The 13,435-nt window shown below is 47.8% G+C and overlaps 2 protein-coding genes across 4 annotated transcripts; one reads left to right on the top strand and one right to left on the bottom strand.

The window, feature by feature from the left end:
• The first annotated feature begins 2,794 nt into the window (after positions 1-2,794).
• LOC123047246 (probable indole-3-pyruvate monooxygenase YUCCA5) lies at positions 2,795-4,260 on the top strand. Its single transcript, XM_044470745.1, has one exon. It carries the CDS (start codon positions 2,859-2,861, stop codon positions 4,107-4,109), a length of 1,251 nt encoding a protein of 416 aa, XP_044326680.1. The 5' UTR covers positions 2,795-2,858; the 3' UTR covers positions 4,110-4,260.
• A 172-nt stretch (positions 4,261-4,432) lies between these two features.
• Positions 4,433-11,542, bottom strand: LOC123047245 (putative disease resistance protein RGA3). Of its 3 annotated transcripts, none has more exons than XM_044470742.1 (5): positions 11,166-11,542; positions 10,942-11,081; positions 6,555-10,849; positions 5,378-5,494; positions 4,433-4,851 (listed from the first exon to the last, which is right to left on the bottom strand). In XM_044470742.1, the coding sequence occupies exon 3, from the start codon at positions 10,812-10,814 to the stop codon at positions 6,561-6,563; it is 4,254 nt and encodes a 1,417-aa protein (XP_044326677.1). In that variant the 5' UTR covers positions 10,815-10,849; positions 10,942-11,081; positions 11,166-11,542; the 3' UTR covers positions 4,433-4,851; positions 5,378-5,494; positions 6,555-6,560. The 3 variants fall into 3 exon arrangements, with proteins under 3 accessions (XP_044326677.1, XP_044326679.1, XP_044326678.1); XM_044470744.1 differs by having other exon boundaries at positions 4,433-4,836; XM_044470743.1 differs by having other exon boundaries at positions 11,174-11,542.
• Positions 11,543-13,435: the final 1,893 nt, after the last annotated feature.

The following is a 13,435-nucleotide window of genomic DNA, read 5'->3' as shown; positions in this document are numbered from 1 at the left end:
AGTAAGAGCAAGTGGAATTTCAGTGTAGGGCACAAGGAGGGTTGACACTCTGTTAGACAATGGAAAAGGCCATTATCATGCATTAGGCGCCTCGTCCTTTCCTTCTAGTACCAGCTTTCTTGACACATTGAGTTGGAACGAAGATGGACAGAAGCCTTAGGCGCTAATTATCAGATCCACTTTACTATTAAACAAGCAGCAGCTTTGCATGGGCTATATGAATTAATATTAGTGCTTGGAAACATTTTAAAGTTGAAGTGCCGCCCGCGATAGACCTCTAGTTAAGAGCATCTAAAAACGGTTTGCAGCTCCCATGCAATGGACTTGCAGTACCACCCGGCGTCGGACGGAACAGATGCCCCAAAACCATACCACAAAAATTTACGATATGAGTTTGCGTTCCGCCAGACGCTACGCGGTACTGCAAATTCATAGCACAAATAACCATCATTTTAGGCAATACAACTTAAATAAAAAACAACAATAAATATGAAACTTTAATGTTTTAACATCATACAATACAATAATTCTCTTAAATACAACAAATGTTCAAATCCAAATAAATAATGGTCCAGAATTATTACAATAACAAATGGTCCGGAATTAAAACAATTTTTCAAATCACACATGAAAACAAATATATCAATTTAATTAAATGAGAGTCTGTTTCCCATACAATTGCCACCGATGCTCAATGAGATCATTGCAGAGCTGGTGTGTGTCACGGTCTTCAATCAGTCGGTAGGTCTCAAGAAATGCAGTGATCTCATCTCGGTTTATGGTAGACTTGACACGGCTACCAATATTGTCATAGAAAAACTCTAGGTTTAAATCTATCTCATCCTCGATAATCATATTGTGTACATGCAGTCATGATATTTGAGAGAGATTTCTTATCCCAGAAGCGAGCTGGACCTCGAACAATGGCAAACTGAGTTTGCAACACACCAAATGTCCTCTCAGTATCTTCTCGGCATGCTACCTGTTCTTGGGCAAATATAGTTTTTTTTCACCTATCAGCTTAGTAATTGTCTTAAAAAATGTTGCACACAAAGGATAAATACCGTCGGCAAGATTATACCCCCTCGTATAATCATGCCCATTGATGGGGTAGTTGCAAGCCGGAGCATTTTCCCTAGCTAGCACAAAAAGATGTGACCTATGTAATACATTGATATCATTGAGAGCCCATGCAATTAAAAGAAGCAATGCCAAATCCATGGCTTCGAGCACATTAGTGGTCTTATGTTGATGACCGGTGTACTGCACGGCCCAAGCCTTTGGACAGTCTTTTTGGTTGCAATGCATGCAATCCACACTCCTAAGCATGCTCGGTCATCCTTTTCCTTCGTTCATCACCATCAATTTTTTTTGTGTCCTCCCCATTGGGAGCTCGGAGGTACTCGGGACCAAATACCCAAATCAATATCTTTGCAAACACCCGCACACATTTGAGCATTGTATCTTCTCCAATGCGAAGATACTCATTTGTGTAATCGCCCGGAATGTCACATGCTATCACTCGCATTGGTGCCGATATTTTTTGGCATGCATTAAATCCTAGCAAACCGGCGGCATTTTTTTTCGGGCGAGTGAAGAAACGACAATTTTGCTCACAAACTTCCACAATGCGAACAAAAAGCGGCCTACGCATTCTATAATGCCTACGGAAGAGATGAGCCAGATAGGATGGTACCTCGGCAAAATAATCTTTCATGAACAACTTGTCATCAAGAGCTCGGTTGTGTGGAATGCAAAGCCGGCCGACCGTCGATCTGTGGCGCTTCTTCTGCTTGCTGGCTTCAAATTTGTCAATGACATGCAACAAAAGGTAGGTGCTTGGCATTTGTCGAAAAACATATCTTCTATGTCGGAATCATCCGACTCCGACAACGAGGTTGAACTCCAAGTATCATTCATCTACTAAAATAAACTCGTGACTACATCAAAATTCGCCCGTCGACCAAATTGTAAAACGAAAGAAAAGATGCAAATCTTACCTTTCACCGGAATCAAATCCGGCGCAAGCAAAGCCAAAGCAGCCACAACCTCCTTCTCCCCCACTGTCGGCCGAAAGCACGACCGCCGTCGCCTCCCCCTTCTTCTCCACCACAGCCGCCGCCTTCCCAATTCCCCTCGCCTTCCTACGGCTCATATGGACAGTGGCTGCTCCGTCGTGCCCAGAGTAGCCATATCCACCCGCAACGCGGCACCCATCAAAGCTCCCACGGCTGCTGCAGCCCATCCGTGGCAAGAAATGGCGCCCCCGAGCTCTAATCTTGGTCGAGGAGATGAGGGCGAGGACAGCCGAAGCTCTCCACGGCCGGGCTGGCACGAGGAAGCAAAAATCGTCGTAGATTTCGGGAGGTGCGGTGGCGGTGGCGGTGGCAACGGTGGAAGGGCGGGCGCGCGTGAAAATCTCCTTCCCGTCAAAACATGCGTGGGATAGAGGAAACCACAAAAGAGGAGGGGGGAAACTGAAGATTGAGAGTCATGAGGCGACTCCGAGCAAAAAAAGTTGCAGGCCAACCGGACATGCGGTACTTGTTTGGAACGGTTCTTCGCCTATATGTTGATGGTTATTTTGCGGGCCGGGCGAATATAGCCCGAGTACTATATGTTGAAGGTTATTTTGCGGGCCGGGCGGATATAGCCCCTGTGGTAGAGTTGCTCTAGAATAGCAAAGCGCTAATCGCATCTCTTCACAATACTTCCACTCAGCCCTCTTCTTCTATATTTAAAAGCCTCCGCAAAACATAGCAGCATCAGCATTCAGCAAGCTGCTTGAGCAAACCCAGCAAAGCTCACTCTAGTGATCACTTGGCAACCCAGGAAGCGAGGAAGCAGCCATAGCACCCATGATGCTTCGCATGCAAAGCCTGTGCCCCCCTCGTCGGGTGTCGGTGGACGGCCCAATCATCGTCGGTGCCGGTCCCTCCGGGCTCGCCGTGGCGGCCAGCCTCGGCGAGGAGGGCATGCCATTCCTCATGCTGGAGCGCGAGGACTGCATCGCCTCGCTCTGGCAGAAGCGCACCTACGACCGCGTCAAGCTGCACATCCCCAAGCACTTCTGCGAGCTCCCTCGCATGCCCTTCCCGGAGAGCTACCCGGAGTACCCCACCCGCCGCCAGTTCATCGACTACCTCGAGAGCTACGCCGCTAGGTTCGACATTAAGCCCGAGTTCAACACCACCGTGCTCTCCGCCCACTACGACAACACCTCCGGACTCTGGCACGCGCAGGCCACCCGCGCGGGCGGTGCCCAGATGGAGTACATCGGCCGCTGGCTCGTGGTCGCCACTGGCGAGAACGCCGTCAACGTCGTGCCGGACATCCCGGGCCTTGGCGGCTTCTGCGGCGAGGTCACCCACGTCAGCCACTACAAGTCCGGCGAGCCCTACAGCGGGAAGCGCGTGCTCGTCGTCGGCTGCGGGAACTCCGGCATGGAGGTCTCCCTCGACCTCTGCGACCACGGCGCCCACCCTTTCATGGTGGTGCGCGACGCAATGCACGTCATTCCGCGCGAGGTGCTCGGCAAGTCCACTTTCGAGCTGGCCATGCTGCTCATGGCGTGGCTCCCGCTCTGGATCGTGGACAAGATCATGATCTTCCTCGCCTGGCTCGTCCTCGGCGACCTCGACAAGCTCGGCATCCACCGCCCGGCTGTCGGCCCGCTCACGCTCAAGCACACGCAAGGCCGCGCCCCGGTGCTCGACACTGGCGCGCTCGCCAGGATCAGGAGCGGCCAAATCACCGTCGTCCCTGGCATCACCCGCTTCACGAACTCCGACGCCGTGCTCTCCGATGGCACCGTCGTCCATGTCGACGCTGTCATCCTGGCCACCGGCTACAGAAGCAATGTGCCACAGTGGCTCCGGGCAACGGACTTCTTCGGCAAGGACGGCTACCCAAAGACGGAGTTCCCCAACGGCTGGAAGGGCCAGTTTGGCCTCTACTCCGTCGGCTTCGCGCGACGCGGCCTCTCCGGCGCCTCCGCCGATGCCGTGCGCATCGCCAAGGACCTCTGCCAGCTCTGGAAGGAGGAGAGCAGGCCCGCGAAGAAGGCCGGCCGCCCGTGCTATAGGAGGTCTATCTCCGTCGTCTTGTAATCTATCTAAGCAAGCTTTCAGTCTGGTTTTTCCTCATGTAACTTGGGTCCTGGAATTGTGTGGAGAGGGGATTTTTTTAGCATCTACGTACTCAGGTGTCCCCCCTATATATCTGTAGTGTACCAAAGATCAGGAGTGTGAAGTCCAGGGATACACACGATCTGACAATGTTTTGCAGGCTTGCAGCACACCAGGTTAAACGCCCACACTAAACATAATGTACTACCATCCATGACGAGAAGCCCATGCGTGCTACGGAAATTTCCTTTCCTTTCACCAAAGCTACCAATGAAATTTGTTAGTGCACTTGTCTTCAAACCACATGGTTGTTTAAGATGGTTGGATTCCAAATATACTACTTCCCTGTTTGAATCAATGTTTGGATAAAGATCCTTCCAAAAACCCTTTACTTCAGTGGGCACCTCTGGTTGATCTGATGTGTCTACAAATATGACGATAGAAATTAATACATTGAAGTATAAAAAATGCAAAACCACTACTCATCGGTGGCGGCGGACTACTCGTCATCGTCGGCGGCGGCAGCGGCGTCATGCTCCTCCATCCTGGGATACTCCAACTCCGTCCCGGTGGTGTGCTCCTCCTTCCCCTCCATGCTCTCGATGTCGTAGTCGTCGAGAGTGTCGTCCAGAATGGGGGGCGGCGAGTGCACACCCAAATCGAAGCAGGAGAGGTGACCTCGTCACCGGAGGAGGGGATAGCCATGGCCCTGTTGAAATATGCCCTAGAGGCAATAATATTGTATTATTCATTTCCACATTTATAATTAAGAGTTTAGATTGTATGCTACAAGTGCTATGATCCGAGCAAATAACAATGAACTCAGATTAGAAAGGCATGAGGAGTTTGGACCACAGGGGAAGCTTGCGGGACTAGCGGGCCTTGCCGGCCCAACCAGCCCAAGGAGCGTGGTCGGTGCGCACCCTAAGGCCGACTTACTAAAACCTTCCCATATAATTTGTGGCTGCCAAATGGGAAATGAAGTATTTACAAATTAACCAATCATAACAGTAGCATCCGAGTCACATTCATAGGTTGGTTCGAGTATTGTAATCACACACAGAAAAGGTCGTGTAGGAGATGATTTAGCATTATCATTAGCACCTTGTATATTCATTTGTTTCCGATTGCAATACAAAACACATTTGTGTCACTATGACATAAATGTTGGGCAGATAAACATACCTGTCCCTATGACAGAAATTATAGTGCCAGAAAAAGAAGTGGCATGCACGGCCAGATAAACATACCTGTCCCGTTCATTCCCTGCTCCAGTACACACAATGTTGGGCAGACAGAACTCAATAACACACGTGTCACCTTCTGATTCCACACCAGACGTTTCACCAAATGACAACATGAATTCACTACAACAAAGGAATAACAAGGTTAGAATTGCCAATTTCGCAGAGATGGTACCCCAACCAAAGTACACATGGAGCTGAAATAAGAAAGGACAGATTACATGCAGCACTCACGCGACAATGTGATTCCAGTTTATAAAACTTAAGAAGGTGACACAGACGGTTCCAACAATAACCATGTTATCCAATTGTATAGTACTCCCTCCGTCCCAAAATAAGTGACTCAACTTTGTACTACAAATGCATTATCTGGGAGTAGACTTCCATTTTTCTGAGAATAAGGTCCAACTGCTTTGTCACTACTTTGCAGAACTAAACAAGCAAATAAAGACATGACACTTTTAATCAAGGACCAAGTCTTGCAGGACCATTGATAAAAATAAGAATTTGAGAAAGTTGGTTCTGTTCTTCAACTCCGATGCTCGCAGTCCAGAACAACTAAAAATATGCACACAGTACAGTGCCAGGTAGAAGAAACACGGTGCAAATCTGTTGGATATTTACCCTACAGGATCGATCACATCAAAACACATGACAAATACGCACACGAAAAACTGATAGCCAAGGGCCCTTGTCATGCTTTCTTTCTCTTTATTTTCTCATTTTCTCACCGTGTTACAAAATGCACGGCCGGGCTGTCTATATATATACCACTTTCACGAGGCCATGACCGACCAGACAACCTGACCCTATACGTGTATGACCCCTAGTCCTACACGGACACAACCAAAGCTAACCTAGCATACCTACCCGAACTAGGACTAGTACTCGTACATGACACCTAGAACAACTTTGCTTTCCTAATCTAATTACCGGCGAGCTTGATTTCCTTTCACTAATCTTAACAGAACAGTGTACGGAACATATTGTGGACTACACTTCTACTAATGTGTACGGAACTAGAGAATTGGGATGATTCTGCATGTACTAACCAATTTGTTTTGTACAGGATGGAATACACAGATCGACTGCCGATCAGACAGACAAAAAGGAAATAATTGCTTTGACTTCTTAGGAGGTTAGGAAATGCAAGGGAAATGATGGGTACAAAAGTGTATGTTACCTTGTATTAGTCTTTGATTATTGGAATGACTCCTTTCAACTTGCGGCATTGCCTCATTAGCTCCTCACTGTTGCCACCGTCGACATCTAAAACTCGCAGGGAATTTGGGAGGCTATCTGGCAGTGATCTCAGAGCGGGACAAAAACGGATCCTTAATTCTTGCAGTGAACTTGGGAGAATATCTTTGGGCACCGATTCCAGGCAACAGGCTTGAATATGTAATTTTTTCAGAGAACATGGGAGGCCATCCTCAGGCAGAAACTTCCAGGCGTCACAAAGACCGATCGTTAAGTCTTGCAGTGAACTTGGGAGACTATCCTTGGGCAGCGACTCCAAGGAATGGCAGCCCCAGATCCTTAAATTTTGCAGAGAATTTGGGAGGCTGACATTGGGCAGCAATTTGAAGGAATTGCAGAAGTGGATTACCAAATTTTGCAGAGAAGTTGGGAGGTCCTCCGGCAGCGACTGGAAGGCCTGACAGCTGTAAATCCTTAATGTCATGAGACTGGAAAGTCTATGTAGTCCTGCTGGGAGGCACTGCAGCTTGCCGAACTCGACAAAATTAAGCACCTGAAGTGAGGTGAGGAGCTGAAGGGCATCCTCTTGCTCCTTAGTGAAGCGCTCCATCTCATGATCGCGAGCAAGGTACAAACAGGTGATGGAGGAGGAGAGGAGGCTGCAGATGGGCACAACAAGGAAGCCTGTGAGGTCATCTGTGTCTAGCTTCTGAAGTTTGCAGTGTGTGTGCATCCGTGTGGGCTCCAAACTGGCGGATAATTTGTGGGTGTCATGAATGTATAGTTCTGTGAGGCAGCGATGGGTAAGGAGAAGCCATGTGCATGATGAGAGGAACTTGGGGCAACCACGTATGTGGAGGGAACGGAGGTCTTGAAGCGAACTGGTGAGCAGGCTCAGCTCTGGGCACTCATAGATGTCCAATTTCTGTAGATGAGAAGACGGGAGCAAAAGTCCAGCTTCTCCTCCCACTGCTATTTCCTCCCCTACTCTTATCCTCTGCTGCTGCTCCACCACACCAACACTTGTTATCTTTTCACAATCAGTTATTCCCAGCTCGCTGAGATATTGGAAATGAGAAAGCAACTGTGTCAATTCCTTCTCACGAGCGCCACAAGAACTAATCCTGAGGCGTTCAATTGGTAACTCATATATGATGTCACTCTCACTGTCAGTCTGCAGCAAGACATTGCTATTACCCGAGTAATCTATTTCGAGCGACTTCAGAGATTTTAACTTCTGGAGGTGATCCAGTGGCAGAGGAGGACAATTCGTAATCTTCAGCACTTTTAGATCAGCTAGCTTAGAGAATGCCAACACATTCCAGAACATGCCATCTTCACCATTCTTACCCGTAATTGTTAAACTTGCCCCCGAACTGTAGCCCTTTGAGTAATTCAGCTGTTTTAAACCAGATCCTACCTGCTCTATCTTGGCAGAGCATGCGGCAGGGTTCCAAGGGACAGGAGGCAACGACAACAATTTTGGGCATTCCGTAATCTCAAGTTCCTGTAATCTAGGAAACCAGGTCATGTTCGCCTCTTGCTCTGATTGACAGCATGAAAGTGGCAGCTCCACTAGTTCAGAGCAATCTTTAACAATGAGAACTTCTAGCTGAGGGAACAAACGACAAGTGTTATTTTCAACCCATTTTCTCAACCTTGGTATCTTAACTAATTCTAGCCTTCTCAGATTTTGAAAGCTTTGACTTGGGATAAAACTTTGATGCTCTTCACCATGCTCACCAACAGACCACAACTCTCCTAGAGGTGGAAGAATTGTCCAACCTACATCATGCAGACGAAGAGATTCCAAATTTTTAACCGAGAGTTTCCCACCAAGCCATGACGGGCAAGTTGTGCCTCTATGCCCTCCAATGTGCAGATCTAGGAGATCGCAATGAGGTTTGAGACTTTCAAGAATATGTTCTTGCACAGAATGTATATCATGTCCATAAGTACCCCACTGTAATACTAGCTTCTCTAAGTGGATTCTGCGTATCAGTTTTGCTTCATTTGCTTCTTCCTTCCGTTCAACATTCTCAATGTTATGTATTCTCATTAACCCACCGAGCTCTATCAATTGTCCTATCTGCCTTAATTCAAAACCGGTGCCTTGGACAAGAAAATGGCGTAATTTTACAAGGTTGCTCATTGCTCTGAGAACACCAATGTGGACATTGCAGCGTTGAACATCTAGGATCCTCAGGTGATAAAATCTTGGTATTTTGTTGTCCAAACATAATTGTGCAAGATATCCCGTTATCCTTAGGTAGCGAAGATGGACAAATCTCGGAAGGCCGCGGAACACATCCTCCAGACTATAATTATAAGATGCCTCAGACAAAAGAATAACACGAATGGATTTTGCTTCTGCAAACAAATCACCGAAAGTCTTTGCAAAGCTTCCATGGAATTTTCCAAATAACATCACAGTTTGTAGATTTTCAACTTTCAGCTTTTCATGTAATGTACTCAAGTCCCTCTTAAAATCCTCAAAGGTCATTTTATCATTGACATCTCTCTCATCTATAATGACAGACAAATGACGAACAGACGGGGAAGATTGTGCATATCTCACATTAGAACTAGATATGGTAAGACAATCTGATGATGAAACCTTCACTGCCAACTCATGCAATAGGTCATGCACAACATAACAAGGGCTGCCATCATCTTTTCCATTCTTCTTGAAAAAACCACAATTAACCAAGTCATTTAAATAACACAGCCCAACATCTTCAAGTGTTTTCCTTTGATCACATGTATCCAGAATATCAAACCCTATCCATAAGTGAACCAACTCTTTGCTACCAAACTCATAATCTTCAGGAAACAAACCACAATAGGAAAAACACTTTTGTAGATGGAAAGGGAGATAATCATAGCTAAGCTTTAGAGCTGGCATAATGTCATAGTTGCTGGTTTGAAACTCCCATTCTTTGCTTTCCAGAACTCTTGTCCAATGGTCCAATGTAAGCTGGTTTCTTAGTAATCTACCTACAGTTTTTGCTGCAAGAGGAAAACCCTTCAACTTGACCACTATTTCTCTGCCAACATCAAGCAATCCAGGATGGTTTTTCCATGACTGTTGGTGACCAAATACATATGCTTCAAATAGATGCATAAAATCTTCAGTTTCTAACTGACCCAGGTTTATCGAGTAATCAACTGTTTTTATCATTGTTGTGGTCTCTAGAATGCGAGTAGTGACTATAACCATATTACCTCTTGCCTCTCCTTTTCTGAAGGGAGCTAACAGTTTTTTCCACTCATCTTCGTGATATGTCCACACATCATCCAAGACCAGCAAGAACCGCTTATGCTTTAACCTTTGTTCGATGAGCTCTTCCTCAATAGTATTTTTCATCTCACCATGGACCTTTGGGATTTGTTTCACAATCTCTTGTGCCAACTTATTTGCATCGAAACTCAGAGACACACATACCCAAATCATAACATCAAAAGAGCTCTTCACTTCTTGATATACATGTTGTGCCAAAGTCGTCTTCCCAATACCTCCTGGGCCAACAATATGAAGCATGGTGAGTCCATCGGCACAATATTTTCCATGGGTAATGCCCTCTACAATATTCTTTTTCTCGGTATCCCTCCCAAACAACTCTGGCTCTATTATTGCTGGGGTAGTTTTCAGTCTGTTTCTAGCAATGCTGCCTTGGGTAGGTTTGCGGAGCTCTAGATCAAGAATTTCCTTCACCTTAGCACAAATGGGATCTAGCTGTTGTACAATGTGTGCCATCTGTTTAGACATTTCCACACGATTAAACTGCAGGTTTTGTGCCTCATCATCTTCTTGGTCGTCAAGCTCACTCCCACTAGCATCACGCAAGCATGAGGGGAGCCTGAATTTGTTGGCAACCGCTCTAGCGGTGTGCCGCACATTGAGACCGAGGTTATGGATGGAGCCCCTGGGATGGTTATCAACGGCATTGTAGGTGCCGTTGAGCTTGTCTTGGATGTGGAAGTAGTCCAGCTCATCAAGCACGTCGTCTGCCGCGTCCGCCAGCTGCTGCAGCATTTGCAACAACTCCTTGAGTGCTGGGTTGGTGATGTCCCTGTCGTGCGCGGTGTAGAGTATCCCCTGCGCACGCAGCAGCTCCCCCTTGAGGGCGCTGATGTTGGGGCCAAGACTGTTGCTGGCCGCCCAGTTCTCCAACAAGCCATCCGAAACAGGGGCCAGCGCCTTGCCTACCACCGACAAGGCCGCACTGATGGCCGCATTCATCCTCACACCCCCTGCTGACAAATGTGTTTGAGATCCTGATGAACAAGGGAAGAGGAATGCGCTTGTAGTCAGTCACTAGCAAATAGCAATCCTACTTTTCCCCCAAAAAAGGAAAAGGTTCACTTACACTAGGTGTTGGAGATCTCCAGCAGTAGGTGTTGACACTTGAGCTCTTGCAGAGAGGCAGGATTGCAGAGTCAGTCAGAGAAGGGCAGACGAGTGCATAGACAGAGCGGTCGGCGTTCAGCCCCCATTTCTAGCTAGTAGCTGCAAAACCCATTGCCATCTGCCAAATCAGCCGAGTACACTCGAACCTTTGGATTGAGATACTAGTAGCCGACCAATATGTACCTGAATACCTGATGTTCCTACTCAAAGACGAATGGTGATTCGTCGGACGGCGCGGTGGTGGCTCCGGTGAGGGGATGGCGGAGCTACGACGAGGGGACGGCCGCAAGCACCTGCATCTGGATGGCGTTGACCTCACCGGATCTGGCTAACCACGAACGATCCCGATCCCGAGCCTGGACAGGAGCAAGACCAAGGAAGGAAGTAGGCGACCACTGCGGACCGCGGGGGAGGAAGACGAGTGGCTCGATTGTGCTCCTGCTCCTGCGACGTAAGAAATTCAATGGCGGGCGGAGAAGAGGGAATGGGAATCGATGAAGGAAAAGGTAGGGAGTGTGGGCTGGCAATAACTGGAGACTCCCTGTAGTTAGTTTATGCAGCGCGTCCCCTGCGTGAGAAGAGCAACGTTGCTGATGACCACACATTCGTATCACTCGAAATTAAAAAAAAATGGATTGTCCAACTAGATCATCAATGCCTGATGTAGGCAAAGTCAAATCTTGCGTGCATGCTGGAGAAATGGAGGAGACCTCTTTAGATAGTGAAGAGGGAGCAGAAATGTCTACTCCCTCCATCTAGGTAAGTAAGTCATCTTAGGTTGTGCACCGTGATCAAGAAGGAGTGGAAAACGAGAGAACTTAATGTTCATTTGCTAATTAATAGCATTGCATGCAATGAACTAACCACTGCATGTCGTGTTTGGTAGTCTCAAGTCATTAAAAGCATGCACACCCCACATCTCTTATTGGTTGATATGTCAAGAAACAATAAACGAGGTAGAATTTAATGCATCGCGCATAAGTGTTTTGAGATTATTTGGTTTTTGTAAGATGACTTACACACCTCGATGGAGGGAGTATGTGCGTTTTCAGCCTCTCATTCTGATCCATGTTGTCATAGACTGCAGTTGAATCTGACCATCCCTTGCCGCTGCAGCTGCAAGGCCAACTCCAACATGTCATCCAAACGAACATCCGTTTTGTCCAGATTTTATTCGTTTGGTAGACAAAATGATGACGTCGGATCTTTTTTATGTGTTGCCAATGCACAATAAGAGCAACTCCAATGGGCCAATCCAAACGGACGATGCATTTGTCCGATTTTTGTCCATTTGGGTCGGCCGCCCGTCCGGCGTCCGCCCAGTTTTGTATTTGGGTCGGCAGTGCGCTCAACGCGCCGACCCATTTCATGTCCGCATTCAACTTTTAAAAAAAAGACCCGCGGGCGATCATGCCAGCGGTCATGTCTCATGCCGGCACCATGCCAGCGCCGACATACAATGTCGGCTTCAGAAAATATCACCCACAGGTTCATGCTGGTGCACTCGCCAGCCGGCCGGCACACCTGTCGGCATACAAAAAAGATGACGCTCGCCGCCATAGATCACTCGTCGTCGAACTTGAGCATGCCGTCCTGCATCTTCTCAAACCATGTCCTCTTCCTTGGCGACACGGTGTTGAGATCCACCTTCATGATCTCCACCCCGGTCATCATGCTCGCGAGAGCCACTTCTTTCGCCTTGGTCTTGGCGTTGGCGGCCTCGATCTCGAACATATTGGCTTGCTTCTCGGCGTCCAGGTCAAGCCTCCTTCTTTGGATCTCCATGAAAGCGTCCATTTGCTCTGCCTTGAAACACCGACGCTCCTCCTCCCTTGAGTCCTTCTTGTTCATCATGCCGTCCATGTTTGCGATCAAAGCGTTGGTGGTCGCATCTTGCTTGTCCTCTTTCTTGGAGTTGGTCTTCCCCCGCGGCCGTGCCGGCTCGCCCTCCCCAACATCCTCCACGACTTTCTTCCCCCCACGCGACTTGAGTGCGGCATATTGCGCCTTGAACTTCTCCTCGTTCTTGATGACCCGATAGCAATGGGAGAGGTTGAAGCACTTGCCATTGTGTTGCACCTTGAATGCCTCCAAAGCTTGAAATGTCTACAAAATGTTTCCATGCAAGCTTATGGCCAAGTGATATGCAAATGAACACGCAAAGGATGAACTTGATGACACAAAAGAGGGCGGCTTGCTAGCATACCATGTCTTGCATGCGCTCACGGGGCGGGCTTTGACGCTGTCAAGAGTGGCGCAAAACTTGTTGCACTCTTGTTGGATCACCCTCCACCGCTTGGAAATGGAGACCCATCCGCGCGTGCTCACAAATTGGTACGATGGAAACTTCTTGTGCTCATGAAACTCTTGATGGACATGAATCCAAAAGGTTGAATGCTTTTGCTCGGCGCCCGTCTTGGGGTCTTGTCCAATGTCTCGCCAGCACTCGCAAA

This window comes from Triticum aestivum, chromosome 2B (genome assembly GCF_018294505.1).
Source record: "Triticum aestivum cultivar Chinese Spring chromosome 2B, IWGSC CS RefSeq v2.1, whole genome shotgun sequence".
In the NCBI taxonomy this organism is placed as follows: Eukaryota; Viridiplantae; Streptophyta; class Magnoliopsida; order Poales; family Poaceae; genus Triticum; species Triticum aestivum.
This window is presented reverse-complemented; position numbering and strand designations above follow the sequence as displayed.

Coding starts and splice junctions, on each gene's coding strand:
- LOC123047246 (XM_044470745.1), top strand. CDS start 2,859: ATGATGCTTCGCATGCAAAGCCTGTGCCCCCCTCGTCGGGTGTCGGTG.
- LOC123047245 (XM_044470742.1), bottom strand. CDS start 10,814: ATGAATGCGGCCATCAGTGCGGCCTTGTCGGTGGTAGGCAAGGCGCTG.